This window comes from Lygodium microphyllum, chromosome 8 (genome assembly GCF_053477565.2).
Source record: "Lygodium microphyllum isolate KBCC chromosome 8, Lygodium_microphyllum_v1.1.10, whole genome shotgun sequence".
Taxonomy (NCBI): domain Eukaryota; kingdom Viridiplantae; phylum Streptophyta; class Polypodiopsida; order Schizaeales; family Lygodiaceae; genus Lygodium; species Lygodium microphyllum.
Genome location: NC_141142.1, coordinates 143,318,702 through 143,340,212, shown reverse-complemented (window position 1 = coordinate 143,340,212; position 21,511 = coordinate 143,318,702). Strand labels below are relative to the sequence as shown.

At 39.4% G+C, this 21,511-nt stretch overlaps 1 protein-coding gene across 4 annotated transcripts in view; it reads left to right on the top strand.

Annotated features, from left to right (window-relative positions):
• LOC148032959 (uncharacterized) overlaps positions 1–18,861 on the top strand; it is a 36,245-nt gene extending 17,384 nt beyond the window's left edge. For 3 of the 4 annotated variants that reach the window (XM_087683652.1, XM_087683650.1, XM_087683651.1), the window contains 13 exons: positions 7,668–7,754; positions 8,207–8,313; positions 8,450–8,500; positions 8,741–8,912; positions 9,013–9,336; positions 12,069–12,272; positions 12,546–13,040; positions 13,331–13,543; positions 16,129–16,317; positions 16,412–16,575; positions 16,662–16,814; positions 17,000–17,084; positions 17,205–18,858. In XM_087683652.1, coding sequence (XP_087539778.1) covers positions 7,668–7,754; positions 8,207–8,313; positions 8,450–8,500; positions 8,741–8,912; positions 9,013–9,336; positions 12,069–12,272; positions 12,546–13,040; positions 13,331–13,543; positions 16,129–16,317; positions 16,412–16,575; positions 16,662–16,814; positions 17,000–17,084; positions 17,205–17,594 — 2,634 coding nt within the window. In that variant the 3' untranslated portion in view covers positions 17,595–18,858. Of the gene's footprint in view, positions 1–7,667; positions 7,755–8,206; positions 8,314–8,449; positions 8,501–8,740; positions 8,913–9,012; positions 9,337–12,068; positions 12,273–12,545; positions 13,041–13,330; positions 13,544–16,128; positions 16,318–16,411; positions 16,576–16,661; positions 16,815–16,999; positions 17,085–17,204 lie in introns of all 4 variants that reach the window. The other variant, XM_087683653.1, reaches the window with a different exon arrangement.
• The last annotated feature ends 2,650 nt before the right edge of the window (positions 18,862–21,511 follow it).

Genomic DNA, 21,511 nt, shown 5'->3' with positions numbered 1-21,511 from the left:
AGTGCCTTTTCCACAATGTGGGCTCCTTCCTTTCTTCCATCTTCTTGTTATTAGTGTCCTTGTTGCCCCCTCTAAAACCTATGGTAAAAGCCTTTGTTGAACTAGATCCACTCGTTCCTATCTCTTTAAGTCATTCATTGTGCTCCACGAAGAGCTAGTGTAGAGACAAGTAGAGCTAGCTCTTCTCAAAGAAGAGTGTCATGAACCTTGGAGGTAAGCAAGCTGGTGTATGAACATCATGCTTTGGAGATGGCAATTGGATAGGGTAAGGGGGCTAACTATAGAACACCTAAGTAAAAATGTGTATTTTTTAGGGGGGATTTTACATTTTGTAGTTTTTTCGAGATTTGAATATATGAGCATGTAGAGCGTATCAAAAGAAATTGAATGAGTCGAATATTGAGTTTTTCATTTTTAAAATATTATATGTAATTTAAAAAATACAAGTTTAGGAGGTAAGGGTAGTCTTGAGGGCTAGTAATGTAACACTTTTTGGCAAATCAATGAGTGACATGTAAGCAAGATTCTCAACATATTTCTCTTTTTTTCTAACATCACTAGTCCCAAAGTGTTTGCTTTTTGGCACCCGTTTCGAAATTGGCTTCCTTACGCTAAGGAAAATCATTGCCATGTCCTTCGATGAGATAGTGTGACCAAGGGATGCAAGTTCATCTTGCATGTCTTGTAGCTTATTGATGTGATCCTTCATAGGAGGAGTGCCATCAATAGAGAGCATCTTGAGTTTCTTCTCTAGGGTAATATGGTGGGCAAAGGTCTTTTGATGGCACAAGGAAGAGAGCTTCGTACATACCTCCATGGTTGTTCAAAGTCTGTGCACATGTAGAAGAACAGAGTATTGTAGATTGATGTAGAGAAAGGATCGAGCTCAAGAGTTGAGCTGATTCCTAAGGTAGCCAAGTCCATCGTAGAACCAATATTGGGATTCTCCACTATACTGTTAGCAGTCTAGTTAGCTCGTGTGAGTTTGATATGTGTTCTAGCGGATTGGACATTTTAGAGTATTTTAGATATTTTTTAATGGTCATATTGATGGTGATTTATGTATTTATTGTTGGCCAACCAGCGTTAAATGTCGGCGGATTTGATGCAGTTATTGTGAAACCAGCCTTTCTTCTCGGATAGGGTGGTAAATGGCCTATTTAAGTACTAATTAATGCAAGCATAAAATTTATATAAATTGAAAATGCACACTTTACCACTTTAATCTTGAATATTAGATATCTGGTGGACTCCAAAAATGGTGTCTCTTGCAGTATTTATTGATTTTATATTGCAAATGGAAGTAGTACAATCGAGATTCTCTAATCTCCTTCACTAATCCAAGTGTCTCTTCTTATCGAAATTGACCAACAAGCCTCCAAACTAATTTGCCCCTTGGTTTGCTTGGGGGTTGGCTTTCACCTTGCTCCTTGAAAGACAAATTCAGCCCTAAATTTGATATTGGCTAGTTGGTCTCTTTAATCTCCTTGAAATTCCTTAATTTTAGTTGTTAAAATTCAAGTCCTAGGCCCTCAATTTTGAGCATGCATCCTGAGGTGGTTGTCAAACCCTAAATTTTACCCTAATTTAGGATTTACAGTAGAGATTGATTGAAACCCCCAAGCAAGCCTCCAAACTAATTTGCCCCTTGGTTTGCTTGGGGGTTGGCCTTCACCTTGCTCCTTGAAAGGCAAATTCAGCCCCAAATTTGATATTGGCTAGCTGGTCTCTTGAATCTCCTTGAAAGTCCTTAATTTCAGTCGTTGAAATTCAAGCCCTAGGCCCTCAATTTTGAGCATGCATCCTGATGTGACTATCAAACACTAATTTTTGTCCTAAATTATGGTTTATAGTAGAGATTGATTGAAACCTCTTCCTCTGATGGTTCAAACTATTAGAAAATGCTGAGATGACTTGAGAGATGGCTAGGGGATGAGAGAGAATGCTATAGAGAGAGAAATTTCAGAGTTTCATCTCGAAAAATGTTGAAAAGCTACTGTTGTCCTCCTCAACAGGCATGGAAGTTGTCTCCTATAGCTTAGGGCCACCAGAAAGATTGTTGCCTCCTCTTGTATGCTATCATTTGCACCAAAAGGATCTTGGGGGGTTGTCACTTGCTCTTGGAGGGCTCTAAAGTTGTAGAACCGATCCTTGGTGGCTGCAAATCATGTCAATAGCCTCTTCTTGCTCTCTAACAGTCTCCTTCTCTCTCACAATGGCTAGAATAGACTTCCACCATTCCCTAACAACGTTTTTTCAACTTGCGTGGGCAAATTTTGCCAAGTGGCAGCCTTTCAATCCAATTTTTCCGCGTTATCCAACTTATTAAATGCATTTTCAGAATATTAATTTTGAAAACTAATTTAATAATTATTCTAGTGCTCAAAAAATTATTTTTACTAGCCAATAATTAAATTGACTCGGTCAATTTGTCTTCCAAGTATCCTTGAGTATTTATTAGTCCTTAGATTGTCACTAAAATAATGCTTAGTTTTTAATGTCACCATTGACATTAGTGGTAAGTAAATTGGTCTAGGCTAAAATTTGGCACTAGGTACCACCTAGTACCTATTAGGTATAACTTATTACAACTTTTGCCTTTGGCACCAACTGATATCTCGGGGTCCTAGGTCCCACATTGTGAAATAATTGACTTGTACCTTATATGTGCTAATGACATTAGTACATTTCATTAACTTTTAATTAAATGCTAAGCAAAGCAATAAAATTTCACATCCTCGTGACAATTGCATTATTCTTGGCCTATGTATTCAAGTTTCCTTCTCTACACTCGGTCATTCATCACTTGTAGATTCTAGTGCATGCTCTATTGGAGAGAGAGAGTTAGTGCCAGTGTCTACCATAGTTGCCAAGGGTTCTGAAACGGGAGGCATGAAATGAGACATTAGAAATAAGTTTCATTTAAGAGAAAAGAAAACTATCAGGAGACTTTATACATATAGAGTATGACTCAAATGATGTAATTTATCATAATTCATAATCATGCAATGCAAATGGAGATTTGACATAGCATCAACATATACATGCATCATGGTCTGGGTAGGGATTTTTTGGAAATTTAAAATAGGATTTTCATAGGTTTTTGAAATGTTTGGGTATGAAACGAGTTTCCTAACCTTATGAAACTAGCTATTTGGCAACTATGGTGTCCACTTAGCCAATGATTGACTGTTGTACACGACTGTCTTGTGTTTGGTAAATGGATTCCATTTCTCAAGGACATCTCTAAGTTATCATTTGCAATGTTCTTGTGTTTTCTCTTTCCTTTCTTTTCTGTCTTGTGTTCAGCAGTTTATTTCAGCGTTCTTTCATGCTTCCATTGTTGCATCCACTTCTAACATGGTATTAGATTTGAGGACCTACACTCTTGCTGCTGTTTTTTACTGCTTACAGGTCTCCTACTGCTGATTGTTGATCTTTTAGTGCCCTCTGTTAATTGGATGATCTATGTCTTCTTCAAATCGTCTTGTTCCTAGCCACAACAGTCCGCGTTTAGAGAGAGATTAACTTGTGGAGATACATTTGACAGCTCATGTACACATCTGTCTTCTCATTTTAACATTCATACACTGGATTTCTACGTTCTACCACCTCTTTTCTCTCTCCCTCTTCTCTCATGTTCATTTTCTTTTAGTTTGGTCATACGCTTATGCATTCAAAGCACTCTAACACCCCCACCACAAGGACTACCTGTATACCCACCCATTCTTCAATTGGGTACCCCCTACTTATGAGCTCCTCTCATGAAAGTGGCAACAACTTTTGAACATTGAAAATAATGAATAGTGAAAGAGAGGACACAAGAACTCAATGAATGAATGAATGGGCAATGGAATTCATAATTTGAGACGCGTGATGTACCATACAAACCACATTGGTGGCATGGTTGATGATTGGCAGTACCTTGAGTTTCACTCTCTCTAGGTGAATGTGATCCAATGCAAAAGAGTGGAGGAGTGGAGTAATGTATGTGCTATCGGATAAAATGCTAGACAAATAGACTAGCCCTAAATGAGCCACCCAACTAATAAAAACACCTAGATAACAATGCCTCCTAGCTCTACCTAGGGCTCTATATATGGTAACCTTGGATTGTCCTCCTTATTGGTTGGAGTTGGTCTTTTGCTAGTGGTGCTATGAGCTTGAAGAAGGGTGTTACCTTTTAAGTATTTGTTGTAACTTGTCTCGCATTGTGCATATCCACCGCTAGGGTTGCCCTTGCTTGGGCACAAAAAAGAAAACACACACACACACACACACAGTTATATTAAGGTCTTGTAGAGGCCAAAGTGACCTAAAGGATAGATCAAATACATCCGTGTTTGTACATTTACTTTGGGTGCCAAGAGGCATGATCAAAATGAAAATATAAAAGTAAACACCAAAATAATATCATCCTAGTCATGAAAATGTAAAAGTAAACTCAAACAAAATCAATCTTAGTACAATGAAAATACAAGATTTCAGGACTTCCACCTGGAAACCATAGATGCTCAAATCTTTTCCCCTTGGGGTGTTTAGATTGCCCATTTTCCTAGCTTCATGTACTTTGGCTAATTCATGCGTTGTGTTTTTGAGCTGTGTGGGTGTGAGCTCATCTGCTATCCATGTTTTGGTACATTGTAATGGGCTGGTCTGTTTCATCACATTAATCTTTTCTTGTGTGGTCGTGTAATCTTAAGTCCAACTGCTTTGGTGTGTTATCACGATCGCAGGATTTGAGAGAGAGAGAGAGAGAGAGAGAGAGAGAGAGAGAGAGAGAGAGAAAGAAGAAAGTTATATTAATGTCTACAAAAGGACAAGTTGGCCTATGAGACCAAAGGTTACATACAAAATGTCTGGATAGTTTTCCAAGTCCTAGTAAAGCTACTATGTGGTGTTATGGTGAACTAGATGAGTAGGTATAAAATGGTATACAGACTCGATACAATCTAGATGCACTTCAAGTGCAGTGTGGAATTGCTCATGGAGCGTGGTCATCTTAAGATGTCCCGCATGGGCTGTTAGCAGATTAGTCAGCTCATGGTTGAGTTTGGACTTGTGGTTTAGCAAGCTGGGCACATAGATTATTTAGGCATTTTATTTGTCATTATTTATTGAGGTTTGGGCATTATTTGCAGCATGTCGGCCAGCATTTAATGCTGGCCGACCTGTCATATTGTAGGCATTTATTTTGGCCTATATATTGTTTGGCTCCCTCCTCATTCATTCATTCATCACTGGACAATCCTTGGAGAGAGGGAGCAAGTGTCAGTGCCTCCACAGCCGATGACTCACATTGTATTTGTATTGTCTCATGTCTTGGTATATGGATTCCATTTCCCGAGTATACATTTGAGTTCTCATTTGTATTGTGTTATCTCTTTTTTTTCTTTTGTCTTGTGTTTAACACTTTATTTCAGCACATGTTTATTCTTCCATTGCTGCACCACTTGTGACATGGTATCGGTTTTTAGGATTTGTGTTTCTGCTGTGTTTTATTGCTGATTTCAGGACTGTTTTCCCCTTTGCTGATCAGGTGGCTGCTGCTCTAATCAGGCGACCTGTTTTGGTTGCGTCTTTTGCTGACATCAGCATCCGTATAGCCTGTGCATCTGTTATAGCCTGTGTTCTCATCATCAGGCTGCTGGCGACAATTTCCTACACTTGTTTATGCAGTGTGCAGCCTGCGTTTTGCTGTTTTCAGCACTCTTTTGGGCTGGGCGACTGGCAGAACAAGCCGTTTTTTGCTGTTTTTGGTAGTTTTGAATTGATTTTTTTGCCTTTGTGCAGCAGATTTTGGCTTCTTTTGATCAGATTTTGGGTTATATTGTATGTGAACTCTTGTTTTTTGCAGTCTGTGCTCGTGGTTTGGCTGTGTTCCCTCTCCAAATACCTTCTCTTCTCTACTTCTCTTCTAAATCCTCTACAGATGGCTGCTCCATGCACATCCACTAATGATACGCTATATGGAGGTTCAGGTGAGGCTCTTGTAGCTTTAGAAAGGGGTTTGGAGACGAAGAAGTCGAAGGCCCGGTGTTACCACTCTGGCAAGAAAGGTCATTTAAGGAAGGACTGCAACGAGTTAGCGGCTTCCAAGAAGAAAAAGGAGCAGATGACGAAGCCGGATGTGGACCCTCCGATGAGTCATCATTTGCCTCAGATTTGGATTCGGATCCTCTAGTCAAGGCGCAGACAGGATCCTCTTCTTCGGATCTTGGGAAGGGCTTAGTGGCGCCTCATCTATATTTCTATACAAATGCACAGGATCCAAAGAGGGACATCCCTAACACATCGATCGAAGTCTAGCAGGTACAAATCCGAGAGTTGGGATTGACATCCAGGTTCATGATGGGCTTGTTACTTGACAGAGAGCGGGTGGCTTTCATCTGGAGCTCGCATGAGAGGATACTTTGGCGATCTGGCCAAAGACGGGGAATCCATGTCTCCTAGTCTTTTCTCCTTTCCCATACGATTGCATCTTGGTAGGCGATGTTACGGTTTTAGGTTTGGCGCTCCTCAGATTCTCGCAAGGAGGAGAATTCTCTCCTAGGCGAAGTACTCGCCTCTTCCAGGTTGTTGGACTAGCCTGACAAAGCTCTGCAGAGAGACAAGTTTAACTGCATGGCTTTGTTGGGATTGCAGTCTGTCCAGGATGGTGTCATTCTTGGACAGGCCCGTCTTTATTCATTTAGGCATATTCGCCAGCACTTTCGGGTGTGCCTAGAGGGTATCATGTTATTTGGACGGACATACATGACGGAATTATGAGCTACTATCCTTTGCCTACATTACAGCCCTTGTCTCCGTGGCGTGATTGGATGTTTGTGATTCCTGATGATTTCAAGAAAAGGTTGACCAATCAGATATATCATCAGATGGTAGAGGCCAAGAGATGGGTCACAGATAAGGCAAATAAAGTATGGCACATTCGGGAAAGCAAAAAGAAGTGGCAGGACAGATTCATCCAGCTCTGGAAATGTAAGGTTCCGTATCAGGGAAAAGTGTTTATGTGGAGGCTGCTTATTGGGGCTCTTCCTATTGGGAATGTGCTGCGTGCTCGTAAGATCTTTGCTGGGCGTTGCATATTCTATACTACATTTGATGAGATAGTGCTTCATCTTTTTGTCTCCTGTCCTGTTGCAAGACAGATTTGGAAATTTTTTTTCCGTATCTGGTCCTCCTTGACTCGACACCGGATTTCAGCTCATTCGTGGATTTTGGGGAAGATGACCTCCATGACCTCTTTGAGTTCAGATTATTCCTGCCTTATCCATTTTCTCAGATGGACAGCCTTGTGGCATATTTGGTGTACTCGGAGTGCCTTCATTTTTGATTCAGTAGCTGGGATTCATGGTCATGTGGCCTGAATCTGGGGTTTAGTGTTGTGGCAAATCACCTCTATGGTGTCTGCTGACCTGGTTCTTCCTGATATTGCTACTCCCTGGCTGGACACTGTTCGCTCCACACCAGCGGTGCTTTCAGTGTGATGTTTCTGTGTTAGAGCCTATGTAGGCTTTCCTTCATGACTGTTATTTTCTGTTATTTCTAAGCCGACCTGATGGTCTGATGTAAAATATTTACTACTTAATTTAATTATTTTCACGAGAGAGAGAGAGAGAGCGAGAGAGCGAGAGAGAGATTTTCCAGCATTGAAAAATAAACAGGTGTGCATGAACCTAGCATATGGCTATGAATCTTTATATTTGGTCACCATAGCAAAAGGACTACAATCTGTTGGCTACAACATTCAGGTTGGTAATAGTGTTCTGCATATTGTTCTATATTTTGGTTCAATATACTGTACATTTCCTTGCAAATCTTGATTCAAATAAAGGCAGAGAATAGTCTGGTCAGTCTGCCTTGTGGTAGGTATTATGCTTGTCCTCACAGAATTCCTGTCTGCTTTGTGGTAGGTATTATACTTGTCCTCACACAGGTCCTGTCTTTTTGCATTATATTTCTGTATACGGATGGTAAACGCAGGTGGATACACTCTAGGGGTTGACTAGCGAGTTCAAGTTTAAGTGAACAGTTTTGATTCTTTTGTCATTTCCAAGATAAGATGCTAAATTGCATCTGGATCACATGCAGGGGGATTGATAGTTAATGATAGGTTTATATATCCTGCAGTTAACCCTCTTTTTGAAGCCTGTAATGCTGGCTCCCTTTTTGAAGCATGTCTGTTGGACTGCTGAAACCACAGCTTTTTGCTTTGGAGGAAGGACCGATGCAAACAGTTTGGCTGAATCAAGGAATAAGTGTCGACCTGCTGCATCAAAATTCGTCTAGACTTTATGTGGATTGGTCAAAGTAAGTCACCTGGTATTTTGCTCGCTAAGCTGTTTGCTCTCTGTATTGAAAGAATAGACTAGTCTGGTGGTTGAGCTGATCGAGAGAGGGATTAATGAATCTTTTTTATGCTTAATCAGTGATGCTGTAATTGCAGGTTTGAAGGAGTAATTATAAACTCTTTGAATGCAGAACCCGTGGTTTCTAGGTGAGACAATCAGTCACTCTAAAAATTTGTTTTCTTAACTTTGGATATGTTTGTTTCTATTTTGATGTTTGACAATTTATCTGGTCTTCTGTTACTGCTAACCTGCTGTTTTTGCACTAATGGTTCTATTTCTATGGTATGTCATTGTTTTGATGCCATGCACTTCTCCTTCTAAAGAAATATCTATGAATTCCATAAATGCAAGTATTAATTTTTGGTTTCTTTTAAAAAAAATGACAGCTTTATGCAGGAGCCTTTCAGGACATGTATTGTTGTTTGGATTATCTTTGAAGATACTTTGGGGAAACGGCTTGGCTTTTATGAGCAACGGAGATTTGGTCATTTGATGGCTGAGTGGAAGCAAGTTTTTCAACGTGCAGATGTTGTTGTGTTCCCTGACTATACTTTACCTGTGAGATGCTCATGCAATATTCTTAAAATATAGCACTTCATCCATAGAAAGTAATAGTTGTTACACTTGATCACTTTTATTATCTGTACCATGCTGGCAGATGATATACACTGCAATGGACACAGGGAATTTTTTTGTTATTCCTGGATCTCCATCAGACATATGGGATGCAAAATCTTACATGGCGTCACATATCAGAAAGGAAAAACGAGAAAGTCTTGGCCTTAGAAGTGAAGATATTGCACTAGTCATTGTTGGAAGTCCTTTTACATACAAAGGCGTTTGGAGAGAGCATGCAATGATTATGCAAGCAGTATTACCTATAGTAAATCAAATAAGTCAAGGAAACAAGGAGAATACAGTTAAGTTGAAATTGCTCTTTGTGGGTGGAAATCCTGTCAGCAATTATGGCCATGTGATCCAGGTAAGGTCACTAAATGCTTCTTTTAACAAACTAGGATTTATGCCTTGTTGTTGGTTAAAACCCCCATCTAGCGTATGAAACATCCGAGAGTATTGGGTCAAGCTAAGTTAAATCAAACCCAAGGTGTTGATGCTTGCTCATTTCTATCCTTAGGTTGGTTACTCGAGCAATAAAAATATTTTAGCCTTGGTTCTCTTTATTGTTCCTAGGTGTGCGTTTATAAGCTGGTAAAATAGTAGGGTCAGGCTTCTATTGCAACAAGGCTTGAGCCCCAGTATTACTCTATCTCCTTCAGGGTTTCTGTTGGATTATTTACTTCAAATGGCTTGAACAGCCCACAAGAAAGCATTATGAATCTGTAGATGTGTGATAGCTTCTAAACTTGAAAGCCAAGTTATCAATCGGTTTAGCCATGAGATGTTGGCTTCCCTTTTCTTTTCTCATTCTTCAATCGAGACTCATGGTACCACATTTGCATAAGCTTTTTGCATGTCACAGGCCTTATTGATTTGGTATATTTCCCAAGGACTTCGTAATTTCCTTAAAATTTTAAATCCTGATGTCGTGGCTCGATTCCTCTCAAAAACTTCTTAAATATCCTGATCAAGGTCAGGTCCTATAAGTCACAAGCTGTCTTTGTATCAAAATTCTTTTGAGTCTAAAACTGAAAATTTAAAGTTGATGTTTATCACTTATTGAACATTATTTGACTGTAGTGGCTAGGTTATTTGGAGATGCTTCATTGCCTTACTAAATGCTATAGAACTGTTCATAAATTAGGGCTAGCTAATCCTTTTGTTTATGAAGTCTTTTGGTGGATAATGACACACTCAACTTTGTTCTCCCTATACTTGTTGCTCTCAATCATCAAGGCAGAAGGATGAATAAAGTACGTAACTTCATGGATTAGCTGGAACTTACAAGTCTGACTAAGTCTTCTTCGAGTTGATGCTCAGGAAGAGTTGATACCACTTCTTGGCATTGCTCGATCTCTTGTTGCGGTCTTTTATGAATTGAGTTCAAAAGTTGAACTTTATGCTCTAAGATCTCCTTGCACTCCCTTTATTGTTGGAGATGTCACTAGGCTCATGACACTTGTCATTGTACCAACTACTTTATTGCATCATCCCTGCTTTCTTTGGCTTTAAAGAAGTGAGTAGTATGGGGAAGTTGGTGATGATAGAAGAGTAAAATTTATCAGTAAGTTGTGATGTAAGAGTTGCCTTTGATCCATATCATATAGCCCATGGTAGAGGGCAACCTCGTATATGTGTGACACTTGTGGGAAGTGAAAAGTAACATGATGGGTGGATATAGCTCTTGGGTAGGTGGGCAAGGGGGGCTATGATGCAAGAGTAGAGGTATGTGTAATTTGCTCAAGTGAGTTGGAGTATCAAGAAATCATGTATGAGCAGGGATGTCTCCTAGGATCCGAGAATGCATTCTATTGTGCTTCTTCCTGTATGTATAAAGCATGTACGTCCACTGGACACACACACACACACACACACACACACACACACACACACACACGGAGAGAGAGAGAGAGAGAGAGAGAGAGAGAGAGAGAGAGGTAAGTTCACACAGATGACCAAAACAATGTTCGAAACTTGAAAGATTTAAGAGTATCATGCTTGAACATTTATCATGGAAAATGAATTTGATGAAAACTGTGTGGACATCTGGTTGTGAAACTATGAAGCCTGTCCAACTACAAATGTTTAATGAACTCACCCCTCCTATATCATCATCATATGACCATCTTAAAGGAGGAAACTGGTACTTCTGGTTGTTCTGCATGCATAGTTACACGAAACACCGTTTTTGGTGTTTTAGAAACGCTACAATGTTTCTAGAAACGGAGACGCCCAAGAAACGGCGTTTCTGTAGACTGTGATTTGGGGCAAAACTTTGGCCCGAACGTGAGCGCCCCCAGACTCCCACATTCTAGTCGACTTTTCACCTGCCTACATTCCTCTATTTGTGACCTTCACGTGTTGCCCATTTGCGACCTTCGCGTGGGCAGATTCTCATTGGAGACAGCTCTTCTGTGTCTATTGCTGCGCAGGGTGAGATGCAGCTTATTCCAGATGGATGTGGTGGTCAAGTATCAAATTTCAATGTCAATGATCAATTATATGTTAATCATGTCTGTCAAGTATTTCTCGATCAAGTGACAAGTGTGGCTTATTGTCATCTATTATCTATATTATATATTAAATCGGGGTTACATATTTCCTTGTATCCCCGTTTCTTCCTGGAGACGAAACTCCTTTTCTACCGTATCCCCACCGTTTCTGTTTCGCCGTTTCCGAAACTCCAAGTAACTATGTCTGCATGGGATCTGCAGTACGGCACTCAACATAGTGAAGCTGTTGGAACGTGTATGGCCCTGGTGTCCTGTCATAGAAAGAATGAAGCAAGTCAGTATCATTAATTTGGCATGTCTACTGCAGGTCAAAATGACCTAGTCACCTATGAGACTGGGAAGTCCATGTCTGGAGTATCATGTAAAAGTGAAAAGAAACTGATTTATTCAAATGCATCCCATGCTTGGTCCCTAGCTAGCATATGAGAGAGAGAGAGAAGGGGGGGGGGAGGGAGGGAGGGAGTGAACTAAAACTGAAAAGAAACTAATTTATTCAAATGCATCCCATGCTTGGTCCCTAGCTAGCATATGAGAGAGAGAGAGAGAGAGAGAGGGAGCTAGTTATTAAGTTCGTGTTTTACAGGTCATGGCTCACCACATGAAGCTCAATGATGAATGCGTTTCTTATTTCAGCACTGACATGGACCTTACTGGGTTATTGTGGGCTTCAGATGTTGTTGTCTATAGCTCTTTGCGTGATGAACAAGCATTTCCAGGTGTCCTAATCCGTGCAATGGCACTTGGACGTTTCATAGTGGCTCCCAACATAACCATCATACAAAGAATGGTAAGTTTCATAGTGGCTCCCAATAGAAACGTTATCCAAGGCATGGTAAGGGAGTGATGCTTTTTGGTGTCACAGAATAGGCCTTATTGCATGCTCTCTATTGCATCGTTCAGCTTATTTTATGATATGGACATTGAGCATTTTTTCAGCATAAAGTTTTATTATCCACTTTCAAGATTGGTGTACATGCACATGAGGAGGGAGAGAGGGAGGGTGGGCAAGGGGTAGAGAGACAGGCTGCTTAAGTTTTTACTATTCTCTTTATTTTATTAGCTCATCGATGGTGTGGGTGGTTGGCTTTATCCTGCTGGAGATTTAAGACGACTCACTGAGCTGCTTACAGCTGCTGTCTCCCAGTATTCTACAAACCAGGATACAATTTCAGCAAGTTTATCACATGTTAGTCAAATCATTGTTTCACATGTGCTTGAAGGATATGCTAATATATTGGAGAACATTCTCCCATTTCCATCGGATGCAATGCTTCCAAAGTCAATATCAGAGATACCTAACATTCTCAGACAAGATTGGCAGTGGGATTTGTTGATAGAAATAGATAAATCAAATTCGAATAAAGAATTACTACCTTCAGAAGATGCCACAGGTATTGTTACCGAATTAGAAAGGCAGCTAAATAACACCAAAAACAGCGCTGTGCAATCACAGATAGATGCAAAGGAAGACTATGACATCCTCACATATGCTGATTGGGAGGATGAGGAAGCTACCCAAATGGCAGATGATGAAGAAAAAAGGGAAGAAGAACAGGTACATTTCTGCTTTCACAGTATTTCTGTCTGTTGTAATGCCTGATTAACCATTAGTTTTTAATAGAAAATGTTACTTGAATGAGTAAAGTTCGGTTGAAGGTTGGCAAAATGTTTTCTAACTGTTGTGGAATCAGATGATTTGAGAATTCACTAAAAGTAATTCTGAGGCCTCATTAAAGATGTGCAATGTCAGAAGGATGCTCTGTAGATCACACATATGCATTTATTTTTCCTGTGATGGTCACTTGTTTGTGTTGATGTTGAGATACTTTTTCTTCAATCTTGCAGATTGAAGAAAGGCATGAGTTATTGCGAGGAAGTTGGGAGGATGTATATAAGGTCGTGAAGAAAATGGAAAGGCTGAAGAATGAACTGCATGAAAGGGATGATGGAGAACTGGAACGGACTGGACAGCCTTTATGCATATACGAACCTTACTTTGGCTCTGGTGCTTGGCCATTCCTGCATCATAATGATCCACTTTACCGAGGCCTTAGTTTAGTAAGTCACGATATCAGCCAGAACTCTGTTTACGTCTGCCAACTTTTTATTTGGTTTCAATGCATTTGAATTTAGAAGATGTGTATGGCAGGCTTGCATAGAGATACGAGGTGATCAGAACCTCTTTCCTGTACTTTAGTGGATGATAAAAACAACTGATTGCACAAGCATGGTTAACCCCTATAACTGGGAGCTTTGACTTATGGTGAATGAAATATGTCCATAGTGAACCGGGCTTCTTTTGCCTGTTATCATGAGTTGAATGTGATTAACAACATGCAGTTTGGGGTGCATCTCCAAAGAACTAACACATATAGGAGTGACACAACTTGCGAGTGTCTACTCTCTTGGAGCTTCCTCAAATGGAACCATCAAAGTTTGGGTCATTTTCCAATGTGCTTAAAGTACTGACAATAATCCTTTTTTGCTAGTGTCACCTTACAGATCTAGGGTTTTACTAAAGGTTTCAATTTCTGTTGTGATTTGAATGTCTTTTAATAAACTTACCATGTGCCTTTTGCATTATAGTTTTTAAAGTATCTTGGTGGAAGATTGGCAAGAGACATTAGAATAGAATGTCTCTGTGTAGAGATGGATGCAACGAATTATTTTGGATAAATCTTTTTGTGTGGGTGTGCAAGTCGATGCGACCTTTAGTTCCAAATCTATCGACAGATTTACCATGTGCCTCATATATCCTTCGTTTGCAGTTATCTTATTGTTGTTCTCACTTAGTGTTGCAGGTTCTATTCCTTGTCCAGCATATATACACAGTCAGGTTCCTAGTTGCTTATAAACTTGTTTCCTAAAATAGGAAACCTGTTTCATGTTGCCTATCTATCTCCCCCCACACAAAAAAGAAGACGACAAAAAAGACAAAAATTTGAGTAGGTAACTAAAAGAATGGCTATTAAGTCTTACCTAGAAAGAAAGTAGCTTTGGTGATTCTGTTTGCATTGTGGACTTTGGTTTTAGAGTCTAATATTTGATGTCAAGGCTCTAGTACTTGCCGCTTATAGCTGGGGTGTGTGAAGTTGTCTTTTGAATATCCTGTCTTGACGTCATGAGTCAATAACATGTGTGTCCTTTCAAGTTTGACATTGTTTGGACCCTTGTATAGTGCAAATTTGTCATTACTTGTGTTGGTAATGCACGAACAGGGTTAATTCCTGCACATTTGATGTATCTAAATCAGAGATCCATTAATTTTTGCTATGGCTTTAGAAAAAACTTTCCAGACATTTCCTAAACATTTATTCTGTAGGAAACTTGTGACAAATTTGTTTGCTACCCAAATGTTGCCAAATCTCTTAGCTAGTATGGTCAGATGAGCAAATGAAGTTATCATTTGGCTAAGAGACAAAAATAGAGCTGAGCTCTTGTAGGGATTGTTCTTCATGTTTGCTTCATAGTGTGAACCTTCTTTTGTAGGCTTAAGTTTTGGACGGTTTATCTTTCTGCAGGTGTTGATAAAGATTTATTACAGATGTTTAAATATGTTTTAAATCTCTTTTCGTAGTAAAGTTTGTAGCATTCAAGCACCAGCCTGCTTTGCAGAAGGTAACGTTTATGTGTTGGCTGTTCGGCTTCCTTTTAGAGGTTTCCACCAAGGACTTTGCTTGGACAAGTGCATCCTATAGGTCACTTGGCTACACAGGCAATAATTGTGTGCTCAAGGGATATGCTTGAGACCTTGATAGAACCTTGCCACTTGGCCAGTGATTTCCATGATAGGTGTATAATTCTTAAGCAATTTAAACTCAAGTCGAGACCCATTATTTAAAGGATTTAGAAACTTCAAGTAGAACGGAAATAACACTCAGATTGTGTCAGTGGATTGCTAGGCTGAATTATTTAAGCCTTGGGATGCATTCCAAAGACATCAATGGTAGTGATAGGGTAGCATTACTCCCCAAGTTTCAAAAATGGTATGTTAGGGTGAATGTTTGAAAGTTGAGGTTCTTCCCTAATCTTGGGTAGTTCTGGAGATTTACTTTTACATACCCTAGAATTGGACAAAATTTGGTGCAAATTTACCAGAGTCCAATTATGCAGTCGTCTTTTCAAGATTGTTCCGACTCCTAAATGTGGTCTCGAGTTTGGGGGTTATTGACTGGTAATGAAAAGGCTTTTCTTTTCCTTCTGAATTGAGTGTGTCTAACTGCTTTGCAGGAGAACTTTACTTTTTGTGGGCCAGCATAAGGGTGCCATTAGACATTTGTTAGTGTTAGGAGGCGATGCAGACCAGGTTAATGCTATTTGGTCTCTACACTGTAATCTCCTTTCAAAATTGCATTCTGGAGTCCTAACTTGTACTATGAGCAAAGGAGGGCGTTTGGTGTAAATTAAGCCATGACAAGGTAGGTGTAGGGAGGAAGAGAATTGCTGTGCTTGGAGCTGGAGTACACAGAAACAGTAATCCAGATCATGATGCTGTAACAATAGTAAATTGCACTCATGGTGATATCATTTAAACTGGAAGTGAATGGTGAAATGAATCACTTTTGCTGAATAAACATGTTCCTGTGTTCCAACTCTTGTTACTAGTCCAAGCTAAGTGAAATTAATGAACGGTATTCTTCCAGTTATCGAAGCAACGGAGAGCTGGATTTGATGACATAGATGCTGCATCACGGCTTCCACTGCTGAACAACTCATATTATAGAGATGTGCTATGTGAACATGGAGCCTTTTTTTCCATTGCCAACCGCATAGATCGGATTCATAAAAATGCTTGGATTGGTTTTCAGCCATGGAGAGCAGCGGGTAGAAAGGTATCATTTGCTGATATTCTGTTGCGGCGTCCTTTTGTTATATTGTGCGCAAATACCCATCTCATATGTATGTTGTGGGTTGCAAGCAATGCAGGCTGCCTTATCTCTAGAAGCTGAGAATAATCTAAAAGATGCAATAAGGATTGCCAAACATGGAGATGCAGTTTATTTCTGGTCTAATTTTCCTGACGACAGTCCACACTATCAAAACCAAGACTTCTGGTCATTCTGTGATATGGTCAACAACAATAACTGCAGGCATGTGACTGACTTGATATGTGGGTGGTTGTTGTTTGCTATGCTTGTCCATCTTCAAGTTAAACCACTATTGATTTTCAAAACAGGTCTGTGTTTCTGAATGCATTTAAACAAATGTATGGTTTGCCAACAAACTGGACAACATTGCCACCGATGGCAGTTGATGGGGGCAAGTGGTCGGTTTTGCATTGTTGGGCAATGCCAACAACTTCCTTTGTAGAGTTTGTAATGTTTGCCAGGTATTCAACCCTTCATTGCTAGATTCTATTGTTCATGCATGATGGTAGTTGCAACATTTTAGCAGATTTCTCTTGGTTGGATTTGTGGGCAGTGCATTTGATTGCAATATGTCGGAGCAGCTTGCATACTAGTCTTGACTTCCACATCATAGGTTGAATATAATTGGTAAGGTTTTACCTGGCAGGTTGTTTGTTGATACCTTGGATTCTCAAAATTATGCTGAGCATCACGACCGTGGAAATTGCTGCTTGGGTATCTCTGAGCTGGAGGTACTAATTGTCAAGCTGTGTTTGTTTGCTTCTGTTCTGCTGTATGCTGAAAGATGAAGTTCCTCTAATTGCTAGTAAAAGCACGGAATTGACTGATGAGTCAAGTTTGCTATTGGGCAGGTTAAACACTGCTACTGCAGGCTACTGGAGCTTCTTGTGAATGTCTGGGCTTATCATAGTGCACGTGTAATGGTTTACATGGATCCCCTTTCTGGCGTCATGCAAGAGCAACATACCTTAGATGCTAGGCAAGGTCAGATGTGGGTGAAGTTTTTTGATCACAGCACTCTGAAAGGTATGGATGAAGATCTTGCAGAGGAGGTTGACGATGAGCATCTGCATTCTACAAGAAGGCTCTGGCCACAAACTGGTGAAGTGTTTTGGCAAGGAGTTTATGAGAGAGAGCGTCGTCAGCATTTCTTTCAGAGAATGGAAAAGAAGAGGAAAAACAAAGAGAGATTAGAGCGCATACGGAGTCGATATAGGCAAAAGCCACTTGCAGGTGGGTGAAATGCAGCTTCTAGTAAATTATGTCAGGGATGGTGAAACAGATCATACCCTTTTTGTTCTAGAGGACACATACTCCAGATTGGGCTGGTTGCTTATAGTTGTCACAAACAGGTGGCTACTGTCAAGAGTGTTCCTCAAATTTGTAGAATTTATCCTTCCCGAGCTGAGAGTTACAGGAACATGAAGCATTTCTTCCAATTTTACCTGTCTCACTCTAGAGGAGATGCCCTGGAGATCAGGCTGCTTGCTTATAATTCTCGCCAAATCGGCCCAAATCTGTTTCTGGCAAAAGTGCCAGTCTGAAACCCTGCCAATTTTGGGTTTTGATCTGTCAGGATGATCCTTTCCAGAAGCTTGTAAATAGAGAGTGGACTATGGCCTTGAGGCAAATTAGGACACATTATAGGGGCAAACAAAGGTGCAGAATGCTGTTCTTCAACCTGAGCTGTTCAGATTCACTTGATTGTTAGCCACTTGTCAGGCATGTAATGGATATACCTTGAGCAAATGTTGTACCTGAAAGATGACTGCAGCAAAAAAGGATGCTGAAAATTCTTATCGATTCGTTGCCTTGGATTCCAGGATACCACCATGTGATACTAAGCCCTGAATATGGCTAACATACCAAGTGATGTATAATTCAATATGTCTTTAAGAAGCTTACTTTATGACACTTTCACCAGTGAATTGAAACTACTTCACTCAATATGATGGGAGGGAAATGGGGTATTAAAGATCTGATGCAGAGCTTGGTCATCGCCGATGTAAGGTCCGCATACCTCTCTACTTGATGTACTGGTATTAACCTCTTTGGCAGATTTCATTTCTAGCCCTAGATGCAAGGATTCTATGACATTGTGTTGTCAGAAACCTACATATCGACGAACTGAGGGCCAAAAGAGCAGCTCAAAGTAGCTAGTATGCATATAGGAAAGTCCTTTGAAAGAACATTGTGAGCAGTTTTTTATGTGAGCATAGCTGAATGATAAGATTTATACACGAGGACAACTTCATGGAGACTTGGGGGACACAGGAATTTATGGTGATATGCATGTTATGAGAATTTCATTAAGAGAATTAAGAAGTAAAAGAAGGAAGTATAGCATGATCCTCAAATATTTATAGACCAGTCAATGATTTTACCAAGGAAAGATATGTATACTAACTTTCAAATTCACATTGTAGGCTAACTAAAATACATACATCCTACGTACTCTTGGCTTGCTACATAATGTTTTATCTAACATATACCCAAAGAAACGAGCTCAAATGTCATTTTTTCTTTGTATTGAGTGGTTAAATGACATAGACCTTGGATTAGAAAGTTATGTCATTCTAGATGTGTAGTGCTAGGTACTTTCGCTAGTGGGGAAGTGCTTGGGGAAGCACTAATATGCATGAGCTATATCAGGTCATGCACATTCTATCCATCTGGGAAATGATCGACATTTTTTTTGTATGGAGAAGGAAGAAAATGTGCAAATATATTCATATGTATACATTTTTTACATGATATCTTTGTAAATGATTACGAGTTATGGGCTTAAAGAGAATACATGTGGCTCACAAGTACATTGAAAAAATAATTTTTATGTTTCGTATTTTTTGAATAATATATGAAGTATAAAGAAATAACAATATAAGCTTGGGGGTTTTGTCTTAGTAATTGCACGCATTGTTAGATCTTGTACCCAAAATTTGTAGTTTTTAGGACATGGATCTAGGGGTCAAGGAGGAAGGGTTGATATATGGCAAAACACCTTTACAATGCTACAAGGGGAGTGCCCAAAAGGTAACATATTAATTAGGGTGGTGAGACCTTGTTCAACTTGATCAATCAACTTTGAGTTTAGAAATAACTACCACCTACATTTTAGATCTTATATTACATAAGAGTGAACCTTTAAATCATGTCAAAGGTCCAGAAAATCGTTGATATATTCCCCTTTGTGGTAGTAAGACGAGTCTACATGAAGATATGTAATGTGGTCGAGCTTTATCTACCCACATTTGAATCTCCTTCTCTTCAAAAATTTGGCAAATCCATGTGCTCAGAAGAGATGTAAGGGTTCTCTTAGTCATGACAATGAAGAGCATGCATGGATTTCTTGGTGGTGAACTTGACCATCACAATCTTCCATAGAATTAAGTTATGTTTATTGAATGCTGGTTAATTTGACTAGTCATGCTAGTTTTGTTTATGGAGCCAACACTTGCAAACATGCCACAATGAGACCATTTATCTCTCACTTTCTTCAACCAAGGTGTACACATTCGAATACCTTGAATTTCGTCGAAAGGTTGAGTTCTTAATGACCAATAAAATTCCATACATGAATGGTGCACCTTCCTAAATGCAATGGGCCAATCCTATTTCTTCCTTGAAAATCTAATCTAATTCAACAAATTAGACTTTCTCACTAGAAAGGCAAAACCTAACCTCGACTTTTTTGGAGCAATCTCGATTAGAGTTGAGATATTAGACCAAACACTGTATGTTAGACTAGCCCTAATATCTTTATCATGCAACTTGAAGGGCAATTTAAGGCTTCTTAGTAATAGTCGAAACATAATTTGCATACAAGAGTGTAACTAGATGGACAAAAAAAGAGAGGAGTCATCCATAGGGGAACCAACATGCTTGAATTCTTGGATAATACCCTTTAGGAGTTGATTACACCACATTCACAACTTCAAAGGGGGGATTGCCAACTTATCCAACCAATATTCATGATCCTAAATTTTTGTGTGAATTGTAGTGTTAAGCTATCCAACTTTTTAGCAACATTGCCATTTGCATTGAGAATCCACTAGTGTTAGAGGGCACTAAAGATCAATGAGTAGAAGAGTGATTGAAACAATGAGATTGAAATGAAGGAAGCTTGCATTACTCAAACGAGATTTAGATAGTTGGAGTAGAACTTGGAATAACCTTGACGCAAAGGAGAGTCGCCTACTCTTTGATACAGAAATGATCAAACTCACACTAGCTCACTCTTAGCTTGCTAAATTCACTTTGCAAGTTTATACATTACTTGCATACATGGGTTTATATAGAAGTTGCTTGTAGGTAGATTGCCTAAAAATTCCTACAAGAATGGAGTTAATTACAAATATATGTTTAGAAATGAGATTTAATAGGAATGCTAGGCACCCTTAAAGTTTAACCCATGTCCAAATTTAGCAACTTCAAGAGTTATTAGCCATTCAAAAGTGGCTAATGTTGTTGTTTACTGCTATCATGTAATCTAGGAGTGAATGTAGGATTTCCTATACTTGTCATTGATTGAATTCGTTTGACATTTTCACATGGCTACGTACATAAAATGTTGAAAACATAGTTCTAAAGTACTCTAAATCGAACATTCTAAGATTTGAATTAGGAACTTATGAAGGTTCAAGTGTGTTAAAGATGACTTCAACTTGTTGATGAGTAAAGCAACGTAGTGAGTTGGCTTCTCCATCCAAGACTTTGTCCCTTGTGAAATGATAATGAACTTTTATTTGTTTGGTCATAGCATGTAGAATCACAAAATAGTGCAGTAGCTTCTTCAATGTTGATGTTTGTATCTTTAAGTATCCTCCCTAGCCATATAATTTTGCATGTAACATTAGTTGCATCTTTATATTTGGCTTTAGTGGAAGATAATGCAATGATGGGTTTCTTTTTACTAAGCCAAGTGATGATTCCACTTTCGATTGAGAAACAATAGTTTGATGTGGACTTTAATCTTTGATATTTCCAGCTCAATCAACATCACTACATGCAAATAATCTCAATGAAGAGACAACTTTGTTTTGTAGCTTTTTGTAAGAGCAAGCTTGGTTAAAAGAGTTGCATCAAGGTCAATTGCAAACTACATATTGATGTCTACTTTCACTGAGGTGTATTATTAAGCAAAGCCGCATATAACGAT